Source organism: Chiloscyllium punctatum, chromosome 19 (genome assembly GCF_047496795.1).
Source record: "Chiloscyllium punctatum isolate Juve2018m chromosome 19, sChiPun1.3, whole genome shotgun sequence".
Classification (NCBI taxonomy): Eukaryota; Metazoa; Chordata; class Chondrichthyes; order Orectolobiformes; family Hemiscylliidae; genus Chiloscyllium; species Chiloscyllium punctatum.
The window spans coordinates 97,089,938-97,107,444 of NC_092757.1; the positions used below are offsets into that span (position 1 = coordinate 97,089,938).

The following is a 17,507-nucleotide window of genomic DNA, read 5'->3' on the forward strand; positions in this document are numbered from 1 at the left end:
TGCACGTTCCACTTTCAGGATGTGAGGGGTAAGGGTCACCATTAGTGTTCCTGATGTGAGAAGCGTACCCGACTCCAGCTCTTCACAAACTGCATAACGGAACTGGAGCTGGATGAACTTCCGATCATTTGGGAGATTAAGGGGATGATAGAGAGGAACTACACAGAGGCAGTCAGACCTATGTTATAGAATAAAGGCAACAGGGTGACTGTCAGGAGAGGGAAAGGGAATAGGCAGACAGCGCAGGGACACCCAGTGGCCGGCCCCCTCACAATAAGTATACTGTTTTGGATGCTGTTGGCAGGACCAGGGGAAAGCCTCAGTGGCCAGGTCTCTGGCACTGACTGTGGCTCAGAAGGAAGGGCAGAGAATAGGACAGCGATAGTGATAGGAGATTCTATGATGTGAGAAACATACAGGAGATTCTATGGTTGCCAATGAGACTCCTAGATGGTATGTTTCCTCTCGGGTGCCAGTGTCAGGGAAGTCTCAAATCGAGTCTACAGGATTCTTAAGGGGGAGGGAGAGCAACCAGAAGTCGTGGCACGAATTGGTACCAATGATATAGCTCGGAAAAGGGATGAGGACCTGAAAAGTGAATATAGAGAGTTAAGTTGGAAGCTAAAGGGCAGAACAAGCAGAGTAAAGTAATCTCAGGATTGCTACCGGAGCCACGAGTGAGTGAGACTAGGAATACAGAGATGAAAACATAGCTGCAGGACTTCTGTAGGAGGGAAGGCTTCAGATATGTGGATCATTGGGATACCTTCTAGGGAAGGTAGGACCCGTGCAAGAAGGACGGGTTGCACCTGAACTGGAGGGGCACCAATCTCCTGAGCAGGAGATTTGCTTGAACTCTTCGGGAGGTTTTAAACTAGTTTGGCAGGGGGATGAGAACAGGAGCTACGGATCTGAGGATGGAGTAACTACTGAACAGCCAGATACAGCATGCAGAGAGTCTGTGAAGAAGGGCAGACAGTTAGTAGGGCAAAGTTGCAGTCAGTGTGATGGGTTGAAGTGTGCCTATTTTAACGCAAGATGTTGTGGCCATTATGGAGACTTGGATATCACAGGAACAGGAATGGTTGTTGGATGTTCCAGGGTTTACATGTTTCAAAAGGAATGGCCGGGGTGGGAGTAAAGAGATAGGGGAATGGCTTTGCTAATGCGGGATAGCGTCACAGCTGTAGAAAGGGAGGTCATCGAGGAAGGTTTGTCCACAGAGTCAGTACGGGTGGAAGTCAGAAACAGGAAGGGAGCAGTCACTTTATTGGCAGTTTTCTACAGACTCCACAATAGTAACAGAGACTTGGTGGAGCAGATTGGGAGGCAGATTTTGGACAGGTGCAGAAGTAACAGGGTTGTTGTCATGGGTGACTTTAACTTCACTAATATTGATTGGATCCTCCTTAGTTGTTTGGGTGAAGAGGTTTTTGTCAGGTGCGTCCAGGAAGGATTCCTGACTCAATATGTAGATAGGCCGACTACAGGAAAGACCATATTGGAATCGTGCTTAGCAACAAAACAGGCCAGGTGTCAGATCTCTCGGTGGGAGAGCATTTTGGTGATAGTGATCACAATTCCCTTACCTTTACTACACTCACGGAGAGGGATAGAAGCAGACAGTGTGCGAAAGTATTTAATTGGGACAATGGGAATTACAATGCTATTAGGCAGGAACTGGAGCATCTAAATAAGAAACAGATGATCTAAGGAAAAGGCTAGACTGAAATATGATGGTGGTTTAGGGAGCACTTGCTGATAGTGCTAGATAGGTTTGGCCCACCGAGGCAAGGAAGGGATGGGAGGGTGAAGGAACCTTGGGAGAGATGTCTAGCATCTAGTCTAGGGAAGAAGGAAGCTTACTTAAGCTTGAGGAGGCAATGATCAGACAGGGCTCTTAGAGGGTTACAAGGTAGCCAGGAAGGACCTGAAGAATGGACTTAGGAGTTCTAGAAGGGGGCATGAAAAAGCTTTAGCGGGGAAGAGTCAGGAAAACTCTAAGGCGTTCTACACTTATGTAAAGACCAAGACGATGGCCAGAGTGAGGGTAGAGCTGATCAGGGATAGTGGAGGGAACTTGTGCCTGGAGTCACACATTGCAAGGGTGGTCCTTAATGAATACTTTGCTTCAGTGTTCACGACTGAGAGGGACCTTGACATTTCTGAGGACAGAGTGAAACAGGCTGATATGCTCAAACAGGTTGATGTTAAGAAGGAGGATGTGCTGAAAATTTTGAAAAACATACGAATAGATAAATCCCCTGGTCCAGACGGGATATACCCTAGGTTGCTACAGGAAGCAAGGGAGGAGATTGCTGCGCCTTTGGCAATGCTCTTGGTGTCCTCACTGACCATTGGAGTAGTGCCAGATGATTGGAGGGTGGCAAATGTTATTCCCTTGTTCAAGAAAGGGAATAGGGATAATCCTAGGAACTACAGACCAGACAGTCTTATGTCAGCGTTGGGCATATTGGAGAGGATTCTGAGAGACAGAATTTACGATTACTTGAAAAAGCACAGTTTGATCAGAGATAGTCAGCACAGCTTTGAGAGGGGAAGATCATGCCTCACAAACCTGAATGAATTCTTTTACAATATGACAAAACACATTGATGAAGGTAAAGCAGTGGATGTAGTGTACATGGATTTTAGCAAGGCATTTGATAATGTTCCCCCATGGATGCTCATTCAGAAAGTAAGGAGGCATGGGATACAGGGAAATTTAGCTGTCTGGAAACAGAATTGCCTGGCCCGTAGAAGACAGATAGTGGTAGCAGACAGAAAATATTCAGTCTGGAGCTTGGTGATCAGTGGTGTTTTGGAGGGATCTATTCTGAGACTGCTGCTCTTTGTGATTTTTATAAATGATTTGGATGAAGAAGTGAAAGGGTGGGTTAGCAAGTTTGCCGATGACAAAGGTTGGAGGAATGGTGGACAGTGTGACGGGATATTGTAAATTGCAACAGGACATTGACAGGATGCTGAACTGTGCTGGTAAGTGACAAATGGATTTCAACCTGGAAAAGTGTTAAGTCATTAATTTTGGAAGATCAAATTTGAATACAGAATACAGGGTTAAAGACATGATTTCTGGCAGTGTGGAGGAACAGAGGGATCTTGGGGTCCATGTCCATAGGTCCCTCAAAGTTGCCACCCAAGTTCATAGGGTTGTTAAGGTGTATGGTGCATTGGCTTTCATTAGTAGGAGGAATTGAGTTTAAGAGCTACGAGGTTATGCTGCAGCTCTATAGAGTCCTTGTTAGCCAACACTTGGGATATTGTGTTTAGTTTGGGTTGCCTCATTATAGGAAGGATGCTGAACCTTTAGAGACGGTGCAGAGAGGATTTACCAGGATGCTGCCTGGACAGGAGGGCATGTCTTATGAAGAAAGGTTGAGGGAACAAAGGCTTTTCTCACTGGAGCAAAGGAGGGTGAGAGCGATTTGATAGAGGTGTAGAGAAGCAGAGATAGAATAAACAGTCAGAGACTTTTTCGCAGGATAGAAATGGTTATCACAAGGGGGCATCATTTTAAGGTGATTGGAGGAAGGTTTGGGGAAGATGTCAGTGGTAGGTTCTTTACACAGAGTGGTGCTTGCATGTAATACACTGCCAACGGTGATAATAGAGTGAGATACATTAGAGACATTTCCATGACTCTTGAATAGGCACAAGAATGATAGCAAAATGAAGGTATGTAGGTTAGTTAGATGTCTTGAGAAGATTTGTAGCTCATGCTGAGGTTCTGGATGTAGGTCTGCTTGCTGAGCTGGAAGGTTCATTTTCAGACATTTTGTCACCATATTAGGTAACACCTTCAGTGAGCCTCCGGATGAAGCACTGCTACTGTTTCTTGCTTTCTATTTATACATGTTTGGGACAACACATCCATCCTAGGACAAGCCAAACAGAGAAATGCACAAGAATTCCTAGAAGCATGGTATTCCAACCATAACTCTATCACCAAACACATTGGGTGGTAAATGGGATCCAAATCAATGAGAAAAAGAATAGGAAATGACATCAACCCAAGGAAACCCAAACATATATAAATTGAAAGCAGGAAACACCAGCAGTGCTTCATCCTGAGGCTCACTGAAGATGTTACTTAATATGGTGATGAAACGGAAGCTTCCAGCTCAGCGAGCAAACCTACATCCAGGTTAGTTAGATCTTAGAGAAGGATAGAAGGTTGACACAACATCAACTGCCAAAGGTCCTGTATTGTGCTGTACTGTTCTATGTTCTAAAATCACTTTCAAGTCTTCAAAATTCCAATGGGTTTAAGTGAGGTTAATTTATCCTTGCACAATAAACCCTCCAGCCCAGAAACAAACCTAATGAAGCTTCCCTGGATGGGTTCTAACACAATTACACAATTTTCCAGATAAGGAAACCAAAACTGTACATAGCACTTAGGACATGGTCCCACAGTGCCTTTATAACTGCTGCAATAACTCTGTTTTTCATTGTTTTTGCATTCAATTCCACCTGCAATAAATGTCAACCTTCCATTTATCTTCCTAATCACTTACTGTACCCTGCATACCAACGTCAGGTGACTCACATACCAGACACCAGGTCCCTCTGCTGACTGAGCAAAGTATTATATTTTAGTTTCTATATAAAGAAAAAATCTGAGCAGCTAAGAATGATTCCTTGGGTTAAGTACTGATACTCTCACTGGGGGTCCCTGGGAAACTGCAGACACTCACAGGGAATGCCATGAAGAGCACTAATACTCACAGAGCAACCTCAATATTTGTAGCAGGTTCACCATAAAGAAAAAACGTGAAAACCTAGTAAGGGAAACAGGGAAATCTGACCATACAGGCACAAGAATGTGCTCAGATTTCAGTGTACAAACTGGAGCATATGCTATCCACACAATATACATGTAACTTTCTGCCAGCCTACACTAACCACTGTGAAGTGGATAGAAGAGTGTTACATGTAAATACCTGAGTGATGGAACCTCGATAAGAAGGTGGTTCCGCAGAAACCTTGCCTGCTGGGCTGCTTCGTGTTAGACTTGCTTCCTGGATGTTTGCCATCGGACCACCTGTATGAAGAGCAGTTAACAACATCAGGTTCTCCTCATCAACTACTGCATCACATGAATGTGTAGTTCCAGTAAAGTTGATCAAAGCAACAAACTGCTTTGTTTAGAACCTAAGAGGAAAACAATTAAAAATTTAACATTTGTGATTTACTTGCTGGGTTTTCTGCCTGTCTCTCTGGTGAATACAACTATATTTAAAAATCACCGAATCACAGGACTTATAGTATAAGCTGTACACTACAGTTGATGTGCTTAATTCCATATTACAGTGGGAAGGGGAGGATGCAATGGTAATGGTTCACCTTGGTACTAACAAAGTAGGTACAGCTCAGAAAGAGATTCTGCCTGAGACAGTATAGTTAAGAGCTGAAATAAGAAAGCACAACCTCATAGGTAATGAACTCTAGATTACTACCTGAGCAAACTGGCACTGGAAGGTCAAATGTGGATAAACGTAAGAAATTAAGGAACACAGTTGAGGCAAGAGAGAAAAATTCTAATGTGAAAAATAAAAAGGTCAGAGAATGGCAGAAAGGGATTGACAAAAACAAAACTCAGAATATACCACCAGTTAAGAGTAAATGCTCTAAAGATAACAAAAAATTAATCTAAAAGCTGTGTACCTAAATGACTGTAGCATTCATAACAAAGCAAATCTTCTGACAGCACATGTTGAAGTGAAAAAATATGATCCAACAGCTATTATGGAGGTATAGCTGCAGGATTACAAGGATTGAGTTTGGAATGTTAAGTGGTGGATGACATTCAAGAATAGGAAGCTTGGTAAAGGTATGGGTCACTTAATTCCTAAATTAAGTTGCGATTGAAGAGTTAGCAATTACCTTGCTTTTGGAAATCAGAACATAGTATCGATTTAGGTTGAGATGAAGAAGAATAGGAAAAAGAAGTCACTAGTGGGAGTGATCTACATGCCTCCAATGCAAGTAGTACAAATCTAGTAGCACTGGATAGTGTGATAGTGGGTTGGCCAATATGAAGAATTTGTAGTGCATTCAGTTCAGTTTTAGAGAACAATAGGTTGTGGATCCAACCAGGGTTTAGGCTACTTTAGATCTTGGAATGCGTAATGAACAGGCTTAATAAATATTGTCAGAATAAAAGATTCTCTCAGCAACAGTGACCTTAATACAGTACAATTACGCATTCAGTTTGACAATGAGACATTTTGGACAGAAACAATTGTGCTAAATTTAAATAAGGGCAATCACATAGACATGAGGGCTCAGTTGGCTGGAATGGTCTGGGAAAGGAATTTAGCAGGCAAGATAGTTAAGGAACAGTGGCATACATTTAAGATAATTGTTTATGACTCACAACAAAGATATACCCAGCAAGAAAGAATCCCAGGAAATTGTAAACCAAACATGGTGAACCAAGGACGTTAAGGTGCATGTATAATTGAAAGAAAATAAAACAAAAATGCAACAAAGAGTGGGAGTAAATCAGAAGATTGGGAAATTTTTAAAAAAGTGACGAGAAAAAGTGGGAGAAAATAAACAGACAGCAAACTAGCCAGCAATGTAAAAATGGACAGCAAGAGCTTCTTTAACTAGCTAAATAGGAAAAAAAGAGTGGTTAAAGTCAACACAAAGCTTTTGGAAATAATCGGACCCAGTGAATGGGAGAAGTGTTCACTAAATATTTTGCATCAACCTTCACAGAAGAGGATATTAACATTTTAAAACTACAAAATAATAAAGGGGCAAAAGTGGAAAGGAAAAAAAACCATAATCACTCTCACTAGAGAAAAGTATTACAGATACTAATGGGGCTAAAGGCTGATAACGTCCCCTGGACCTGATGGGTAGCATCCTAGACCTTTTAAGTAAGCAAGTACAGAAATTGCAGGGGCACTGGTAGTAATCATCTAGGAAATCTTAGATTTAGCAAAAGTCTGAGAGAATTAGAAAACACCAAGTAACACATCCTTATTCAAAACGGGTGGCATACTAAAATAGGTAATTATAGGCCAATTAGCTTTACAGCTGTGATCGGTAAGATGTCAGAGTCTCTTATAAAGGGTGGCAACAACACAGCATTGAGAAATACATAATTAAGCAGAGTTTACATGGCTACACAACCTGGAAATCATGCTTGACAAACTTATTAGAATTCTTTGAGAAGGTAACATGCAGGATAGAGGAAGGGAAAGCAGTGGATGCAATGTATTTGCATTTTCAGAAGGCATATGTTAAGGTGGCACACATTAGGCTACAAGTAATTCATGAGCATGGATTGAGAAATGACTGACGACAAGAAGCCACAGTTGAGACAAGGGGTGCATTTTCAGGATGGCAACCTATAACAGCAGAGGGGTCACTGCTGAGGCTACAAATACTTACAATATATACTAATGATTGGAATAAGGAAGTGAAAATACTACCAAGTTTGTGGATGACACAAAAATAGATGCAAAGGCAAGTAATGAGGATGACACAAAGAGTCTACAATGGGATACAAACAGATTAAGCAAATTGCAAAAGCTTGGAAAATGGAATATAATGTGGGATATTTTTTAATTTGTTTATGGGATGTGGACCTCAATGGCTAGGCCAGTATTTATTCCCCATTCCCTATTGTCAGGAAGGTAATTAAGAGCCACCCAAATTGCAGAGGGTCACCTATAGGCCAGACCAGATAAGAACGACAGATTTCCGTCCCTAAAGGGCATTAGTGAACCAAATGGGTTTTTACAATTGACAACAGCTACACGGTCACCATTTATTCTAAATTTTATATAATTCAGATATAGGTGAACTCGAATCTATGTTCTTTGAACATTAGCCCAGGGTTCTAGAGTATTAGTACAGTGACATTATCGCTATACCACCAAATCTTTTCAGCTCTAACATTATGCACTTTGGCAGGAAAGATAGAACAGTTGAATATTATTTAAATGAGGAAAGACTGTGGAAAGCTGCACCACAGATAGATTTGAGGGTCCTTTTACATGATTCACAAAAAGCTAGCATACTAGTTCAGCAGGTGGTGGGCAAGACAAATGGACTGTTGGCCTCTGTTCCAAAGGTAATGGATTATTGAATAGGAAAATCTGGACAAGGTAGTAGTCAGATCACACCTGGAATATTGTGAACATTTTTGGTCTCCTTATCCAAGGAAAGAATTGGAAGCAGTCCAGATTGATTTTGGATATGGAGGCATTTTCTTAGGAAGAAATATTGAGTAGGTTGGGGCTGTAGTCATTGGAGCTTAGAAGAATGAGAGGAAACCTTATTGAAACATACAAGATACTTGGGGGCTTGACAGGATGGATTCAGAAAGATTGTTTGCCCTTGTGGGACAGTGTGGCTCCAGTGGGCATATTCTCAGAATAAGAGGCTGCACATTTAAGACAGAGATGAAGAGGAATTCTTCCTCTCAGAAGATAGCGAATCTGTGGAATTCTTTACTGTAGAGGATGTCAAGGCTCAAGTATATTCAAGACCAAGATAGACAGGTTTTTAATTAGTAAGGAAATCAAGGATTATATGGATTAGGCAGGAAAGTGGAGTTGAGGATTATTAGATCAGCTATAATCTCACTGAATGCAGGGCAGATAGATGGACTGAATGGTCTACTTCTGCTCCTACCCCTTATAAATATAAGTCCTGGTCATAGAGAACCTTGACCATGTCATTGGTCATTACGGACTGATTACAGTTATCTCTGTGAAGCAGAAGTGATCACAGACAGTATTAAAAGCAGCACCTGCAGGCCACAATTCACAAATAAAATCAAAGATCTGAAGTATTTGACAAAGTTTTCTTGCATGTACTGCTGCATATCTTGCATGGTTTGGGAGTTTCTTTCCGGGAGTGAGCATCAGTAATTCTGCCACACTCAATCTTTTGTTGTATTTGATGGCCTGGCTTGTGTTACATACACTGGAATAAAGCATTCATAATCCTTTTCAGAGTCATCCAAGTCTGATTGTATGGAGGACTACGATAAAGCATCATTTATGTGTGATATGAATGCCAACTGATTATATTACCCTTCTTGTTTTTGATTTACCAAAAATTGGTTAGTTATTGTTGCTGTGGCCATGATGCTATGATCATTGACCATGAATTTGCTTTGCTTTAAAGAAAAACAGTCCCTCTGTTCTGAGAAGAAGAGTCTTTTTCGCTCGTTTCATCTTTGATTTTGCTGTTGTTGAATAAAAGTGAATGTTTTCAATCATTTGAATTCTTTCCATTATGTGATGGTCCCACAATGAGAAGATATTAGGCTACACTGGGTAACAGGGGAGAACCATTCACTCATCCTGGGTCCTAAGATGGGATAACACAAAGCATAGATAATGTATGTAATCTGGCTTTTATAGTAGGCATTACAACAACTGTTGAGTCAAGGAAAAACTGGTTATTGAGTAAATGGATTCTGTGCAGACTGCAAATTGGAGGAACACTTCATCTTCCGTCTGGAGGACTTAACTTCAAGTTCTTCAATTTCGAATAACCTTCCCTCCCTCCCACCCACCCACCTACCCACCCCCCAGCTCCCTTTCCAGCCCTGCCCCTCCCTTCTGTTCCACCTACTGACCCTTTCTTCTAGCTACCAACTGGATTCATCCCTCCCATCGACCAACCAGGTTATAACCACTACCGATGTTCACCTATCACTACCTCACCATTCTGCTACTTCCCCCCCTCTCCATTATCTATAGCTCCTCCTACCCCCACATCTGGTGCTGAATAAGGGTTAGACCTGAAACATGGACTTCTTCACCCCCTGATGTTGCCTGGCTTGCTGTGTTCTTCCAGCCTCCTGTCTGTCTACAATACAATAACTGTCAGACAGGTGAGGATGTAAAATAGCAATATATGTATGAATGTGCACTTGGAAGTGCATTGAAGTGCTTTAAGACGTGCTCAATTTTTGTTTCCCCACTCATTACGTACAGTGTGGAGGACTGTTCATTAGCTGACAGGGCTTGACATGTGCACAGATGGGCGTTAAAAATGGCAATGGCAGAGGCAAGTACTTCCACATTGCTCAGCATAAAATAGCATGAATAGGCTGCCCGAGAAGTGTGGTACACAGGTAATGAAGTGAGTAACACTTTCTCAGGATTACAGAGACAAACTCTCCATGAAATCCCCAAACTGACATGTAGCTGATTTCTTGTAAAACTCAGTCCAATGTTTCTGTTTGTGGAAAAGTCCAGAACTAGGTGGAGTTGAAAAGTTCATTCTCTTGGATGGTTGAGAGATTTTGGAGCTCTCTGCCTCAGAAGGCAAGTGGGGTGAAGTAGTTGAAGTAATTTAAGGCAGAGGTAGATAATGTTTTGATAGGTAATGGAATCAAAGCTGATTGGGAGCAGGTGGAAATGTAGAATACAAAATACAAATAGATTAGTCTATGATCTTACTGAATTGTGGAGCATGTGTGAGGCACCAAATGATCTACAAACACTCTGAATTCATATTGGTCACCTGGAGTTGCTTGGGTTAGAGCCACAAAACACCAGCTTTCACAACTGAGAACCAAAGGATTAGGAAGAACCAAGATGGTAAAGAAAGTCTGATTTATTTGTCACTTGCATTTTATAAAAAATAATATAATAAAAGACAGTGAAAAGCTTCAACAATCACCACAATATGGCACTGTTTTGAATAGTTTAACAATCAAAAGGATATTAGATATAACAGAGTCCTGAGCTGGCTCACCAATGACACCTGCGGCGTCATCCCTCCTCCACAGCTTCGCTGCCACCTGTGTTGGATCCACCAACATAGGAGTCGCCATTCTTTAGGCACCACTTTGCTGCTGGGCCCACCTCACCACCATCGATGTGGGTCCCATGCTGATCCCACACTCGCCCTATAGCCGGAAGTCCCTAGTTCAGCTGCAGCTACGATGACACCAGGAATCCTGGCTCCAGGCATACCATGCTGTTGCTGCTGCCTCACCAACACTATACCACCTACTCTAGGCCTATTGCAAAGAGGATCTTGGCTCCGTTGCCAGACTAGACCAGGCTGTGGCCACCCTCCTCCGAGATGTTGCCTTGCTGGCGCCACCATCTTGAAACGTCTGTTGCCATCATCACCTCCGATTGTGGAGGAGCATTGCTACCGTTGCCAGCCCTGAATGTCCCTGTTGCTACTGCTGCTGCCACCTCTAGTCACTGTGAGAAACATCGTCCGCTGCCAAGTGCTGGGACGAATTGCCATTCTGATCACAGCTCACTTTAGCTGCTATGGCAATTTTGCCGAATCAGCCGCCACAAAAGGCTCCAAAGAAAAGAAAAAAGAAAAAAGAACAAGAGAGGTGAGAAAAAGAAAAAAAAATAAGCAAGCACATAGGGGCAGATGGGCACTGGGCAAGAGTCAACAGGCAGCCCTGCTACTCCGCCCCATCTTGGATTAGAATTGAAAAGCTCTTCATTCCAACCTTTAAAAATTACATGGACGAGCACTTGAAGTGTTGAAACATTCAAGGCTATGGGCCAACTACTGGAAAATGGCATAGTGTGATGGGTTGGAATTGGTGCAATGGTTCAATGGTCTCCTCTGTACATTATGACTAAGTTCCACAATAGTCATTCCTAATCAAACCTTTCCTGTCCAGTTTTAAGTGCTGACCTCTGTTTTGAACCGTGGGCAGAGGAGTGAATGTGGGTGTCTGGAACCTCTCAAGTCTATTTGAATATATACTAAATCACTGATGCAAATGCTGCCAGAGTAATTCCCAGTAAGTGCAAGTAATTGAATACAGCTACTGTCACATGCTCCAGCACTCATTTATCAAACTTTTCATTCATGTGAATGAATGGGGTCACTGACGAAGCCAACATTTATTCCAAATCTCTAATTAAGCAGAAGGCAGTTAAGAACCAACCACATTGCTGATAATCTGAAGTCACATGTAGGCCAGACCAGGTTAAGGATGGCAGAATTTCTTCCCTGAAGGATGAGTGAACTTAACTCAGTTTTTACCACACTTAGCAATGGTTACATGGTCGCCATAAGGCTAGCTTTCAATGACAGGTTTTAAGGAATTCAAATTTTACCATCTGCCCTGCTGGGGGATTCAAAACTATGGCCCTGGAACATTAGCTGGGCTTCCAGATTCGTAGACTTTACCATTACACCACTACTATTGTTAGAAGGCTGCTGTGCTCTCAGAAACAGGAACATTTAAATAGGATCAGGAGTAGGCCATTCAGTCCTTCAAGCCCATTCTGCCATTCAAAGAGATCAAGGCTGATCTATGTCCTAACTCCACATAGCTGCATTTAGCCAATATCCCTTAATATCTTTGCTTAACTTTTAAATCTCAGATTTAAAATTTACAACCTGTCATTAATGGAAAAGTTCCAAACCTCTATTTTACTTGGTGAACAGGAGTTCTTCTGAACATCTCTCCTGAACAGTCTGGTCCTAATTTTTAGACTATGACCCTAGCTCTAGAATCCCCTACCAGTGGAAATAGTTTATCTTCAGCTACTTTAACTTTAACTGAGCTACAGCGGGTGCACAGAGAGGGGAGCCGGAAGGTAAGCGGAGACCAGTTTAAATTAACTTTTTTCTTTTCGCAGTATGTGTTTTTTTTTCCAACTAGGAGTGGGAACCCGGAAGTCGTCAACAGAGGCTTCTGGGAAGGTAAGAAGTTTGAATGGAGAAGGAACCTGAGACACTACACGTGTAGCGTCTCCCACCCGCCATCCTCCTCTAACTTAAAAAAAAGGACTCAGTCGGCTGAACAGGTAAGCTACTTAGTGTTATTGTTTTGGAGATAGGTGTAGAGTTATGGCAGTGCAGGCAGTGGAATGTTCCTCCTGCAGGATGTTTGAGGTAGGGGTGACCACCGATGCTCCTGCCGACTTCACCTGTAGGAAGGGCAGCCAGCTCCAGCTCCTCACAGACCGCGTTAGGGAACTGGAGCTGGAGTTGGATGAACTGAGGATTATTTGAGAGGCTGAGAGGGTGATAGATAGAAGCTACAGGGACATAGTTACGCCAGAGAACAGAGGTAGCTGGGTAACAGTTAGAGGTGGGAAAGGGAGGAAGCAGGCAGTGCAGGGATCCCCTGTGGTCGTTCCCGTCAACAATAAGTATACAGCTTTGGACACTGTTGGGGGGGGGGTGGGGGTCAGCCTAGCAGGGATAAGCTGCAGTGACCGGGTCTCTGGCACGAGGTCCGGCTCTGAGGCCCAGAAGGGAAAGGGGGGGAGAGGAGGAGAGCACTAGTTATAGGAGACTCTATAGTTAGAGGGACAGACAGGCGGTTCTGTGGATATGGGCGAGACTCTCGGATGGTTTGTTGCCTCCCGGATGCAGGGTCCGAGATGTCTTGGACCATGTCTTCAGAATCCTTAAGGGGGAGGGTTTGCAGCCAGAAGTCGTGGTGCACATTGGCACCAACGACATAGGTAGGAAGAGGGGTGGGGAAGTCATTCAGGAGCTCAGGGAGTTAGGCTAGAAGCTAAAAGCTAGGACGGACAGAGTTGTCATCTCTGGGTTGTTGCCGGTGCCACGTGACAGTGAGGCAAGGAATAGGGAGAGAGTGCAGTTGAATACGTGGCTGCAAGGATGGTGTAGGAGGGAGGGCTTCAGGTATTTGGACAATTGGACTGCATTCTGGGGAAGGTGGGACCTTCTGAGGAAGGTTGCACCTGAACCAGAAGGACACCAATATCCTGGGAGGGAGGTTTGCTAGCACTCTTCAGGAGGGTTTAAACTAATTTGGCAGGGGGATGGGATCCGGACTTGTAGTCCAGCAAGTAGGTTAGCTGTTTTTCAGGATATCCAAGAATGTAGGGAGGCTGTGGAGAAGGTAGCACTGACAGGGAATACTTGCGGACACAGAGATGGGCTCAAGTGCATATACTTCAACGCAAGGAGTATCAGAAATAAGGTGGGTGAAATTAAGGCATGGATCGGTACTTGGGACTACGATGTTGTGGTCATCATGGAAACGCGGATAGAAGAGGGACAGGAATGGTTGTTGGAGGTTCCTGGTTACAGATGTTTCAGCAAGATTAGGGAGGGTGGTAAAAAAGGAGGGGGGGGTGGCGTTACTAATTAGAAATGGTGTAACGGCTGCAGAAAGGCAGTTCGAGGGGGATCTGCCTTTGGAGGTAGTATGGGCTGAAGTCAGAAATAGGAAAGGAGCAGTCACCTTGTTGGGTGTTTACTATAGGCCCCCCCAATAGCAGCAGAGATGTGGAGAAACAGATTGGGAAACAAATTTTGGAAAGGTGCAGAAGCCACAGGGTAGTAGTCATGGGCGATTTCAACTTTCCAAATATTGATTGGAAGCTCTTTAGATCAAGTAGCTTGGATGGGGCGGTGTTTGTTCAGTGTGTCCAGGAAGCTTTTCTAACTCAGTATGTAGACTGTCCGACCAGAGGGGAGGCCATATTGGATTTGGTACTTGGTAACGAACCAGGACAAATGATGGGCTTGTTAGTAGGTGAGCATTTTGGTGATGGTGACCACAATTCTGTGACTTTCACCTTGGTTATGGAGAGATAGGTGCGTGCAACAGGGCAGGTTTTACAATTGGGGAAGGGTAAATACGATGCTGCAAGACAGGATCTGAGGAGCATAAATTGGGAGCATAGGCTGTCAGGGAAGGATGTCGTTGAAATGTGGAACTTTTTCAAGGAACAGATACGACGTATCTTTGATATGTATGCACCTGTCAGGCAGGAAAGAGATGGTTGTGTGAGGGAACCTTGGTTGACGAAGGAGGTTGAATGTCTCGTAAGGATGAAGAAGGAGGCTTACATAAGGTTGAGGAAACAAGGTTCAGACAGAGCGCTGGAGGGATACAGGATAGCCAGGAGGGAGCTGAAGAAAGGGATTAGGAGAGCTAAGAGAGGGCATGAAAAATCTTTGGTGGGTAGGATCAAGGATAACCCCAAGGCCTTTTATGCGTATGTGAGAAACATGAGAATGACGAGAACGAGGGTAGGTCCAATCAAGGACAGTAGGGGGAGACTGTGTATTGAGTTGGAAGAGATAGGAGAGGTTTTGAATGAGTACTTTTCTTCAGTATTTACAAATGAGAGGGACCGTATTGTTGAAGAGGAGAGTATGAAATGGATTGGTAAGCTAGAGGAGATGCTTGTTAGGAAGGAAGATGTGTTGGGCATTTTGAAAAACTTGAGGATAGACAAGTGCCCCGGGCCTGACGGGATATATCCTCGGATTATGTGGGAAGCATGAGAGGAAATTGCAGAACCGTTGGCAATGATCTTTTCATCTTCACTGTCAACGGGGGTGGTGCCAGGGGACTGGAGAGTGGCAAATGTTGTGCCTCTGTTCAAAAAAGGGAATAGGGATAACCCCAGGAATTACAGGCCAGTTAGTCTTACTTCGGTGGTAGGCAAAGTAATGGAAAGAGTACTGAGGGATAGGATTTATGAGTATCTGGAAAGACACTGCTTGATTAGGGCAGCCAGCACGGATTTGTGAGGGGTAGGTATTGCCTTACAAGTCTTATTGAATTCTTCGAGGAGGTGACCAAGCATGTGGAGGAGGGTAGAGCAGTGGATGTAGTGTACATGGATTTTAGTAAGGCATTTGATAAGGTTCCCCATGGTAGGCTTATGCGGAAAGTCAGGAGGCATGGGATAGTGGGAAGTTTGGCCAGTTGGATAGAAAACTGGCTAACTGGTTGAAGTCAGAGTGTGGTGGTAGATGATAAATATTCAGCCTGGAGCCCAGTTACAAGTGGAGTTCCGCAGGGATCAGTTCTGGGTCCTCTGCTGTTTATAATTTTTATTAATGACTTGGAAGAGGGAGTCGAAGGGTGGGTCAGTAAATTTGCAGACGATACGAAGATTGGTGGAGTTGTGGATAGTGAGGAGGGTTGTTGTCGGCTGCAAAGGGACTTAGGTATGATGCAGAGCTGGGCTGAGGAGTGGCAGATGGAGTTCAACCCTGCCAAGTGTGAGGTTGTCCATTTTGGAAGGGTAAATAAGAATGCGGAATACAGGATTAATGGTAGGGTTCTTAGTAAGGTGGAGGAGCAGAGGTATCTTGGGGTCTATGTTCATAGATCTTTGAAAGTTGCCACGCAGGTGGATAGAGCTTGTAAGAAGGCCTATGGTGTATTATCGTTCATTAGCAGAGGGATTGAATTCAAGAGTCACGAGGTGATGTTGCAGCTGTATAGGACCTTGATAAGGCCACATTTGGAGTAGTGTGCGCAGTTATGGTTGCCTCATTTTAGGAAAGATGTGGAAGCTTTGGAGAGGGTGCAGAGGAGATTTACCAGGATGTTGCCTGGAATGGAGAATAGGTCGTACGAGGATAGGTTGAGAGTGCTAGGTCTTTACTCATTGGAACGGAGAAGGATGAGGGGTGACTTGATAGAGGTTTATAAGATGATCAGGGGAATAGATAGAGTAGACAGTCAGAGACTTTTTCCCCGGGTACAACAGAGTGTTACAAGGGGACATAAATTTAAGGTGAAGGGTGGAAGGTATGGGGGGATATCAGGGGTAGGTTCTTTACCCAGAGAGTGGTGGGGACATGGAATGCGCTGCCTGTGGGAGTGGCAGAGTCAGAATCATTGGTGACCTTTAAGCGGCAATTGGATAGGTACATGGATAGGTGCTTAAGCTAGGAGAAATGTTCGGCACAACATCGTGGGCCGAAGGGCCTGTTCTGTGCTGTATTGTTCTATGTTCTATGTTTTTCTTATTAATATCTGGAAGACTGATCAGATCACCCCTTAATCTTCCAAACCCTAGACAAAACAGGCCTAATTTTATAAAAACCTAAAGAGATGTGGATGCTAGAAATCAGAAACAAAAGCAGACATTGCTGGAAAACTTCAGCCAGGTCTGGCAGCGCCTGTGGAGAGAAATCAGAGTTCACGGTTTGGGTCCAGTGACCCTCCCTCAGAACACTAATTCTTAATTTATACAATCTCCTCATAACTTAACCCCTTAAATTCAGGTACCATTCTTGTAAACTTACATGTACTCCCTCCTAGGAGAATGTATCTTTCCATTTTCCTCTTACCTCTGACCACATTTGTCTCGTAAGTAGCCCTGGAGAGTAGACCTTCCGGTTGTGGATTCTGGCTTCTGGGAGACAGTTCCTCTTGTTTAATAAACTGTAATGGACCTAGAACATCAGAAATAAAGCACTGTATGAATACATTTCTTTTTCATGTCTCAAATCAAAAATGCTTCTTGAATTTGTCTCCTTTCTTAGAACAAATAGAAGTTAATGAGTATGATCAATCTAAACATTATGGCACAGACAGTCTCACACAGGGCACCTCACACCTTAAATGCATTATCTGGACCGACATGACATCAATTGTTAAAGTTCACTTGAGAAAGTAACTTTAGAAAAGTTTTGTGATTTACATAAGAAAGAACTGAAACCAATATGTTCATTCTCAATGATGAGAGACTTAAACAATCCAGGTATTTTTCAATACATAATTT

At 43.4% G+C, this 17,507-nt stretch overlaps 1 protein-coding gene across 15 annotated transcripts in view; it reads right to left on the reverse strand.

Moving 5' to 3' along the window:
• ncor1 (nuclear receptor corepressor 1) overlaps positions 1 to 17,507 on the reverse strand; it is a 406,208-nt gene that overhangs the window by 71,878 nt on the left and 316,823 nt on the right. For all 15 annotated transcript variants that reach the window (XM_072590142.1, XM_072590152.1, XM_072590155.1 and 12 more), the window contains 2 exons: positions 17,074 to 17,178; positions 4,965 to 5,065 (listed from right to left, as the gene is read on the reverse strand). In XM_072590142.1, the coding sequence (XP_072446243.1) occupies positions 4,965 to 5,065; positions 17,074 to 17,178 (206 nt within the window). The remainder of the gene's footprint in view (positions 1 to 4,964; positions 5,066 to 17,073; positions 17,179 to 17,507) is intronic.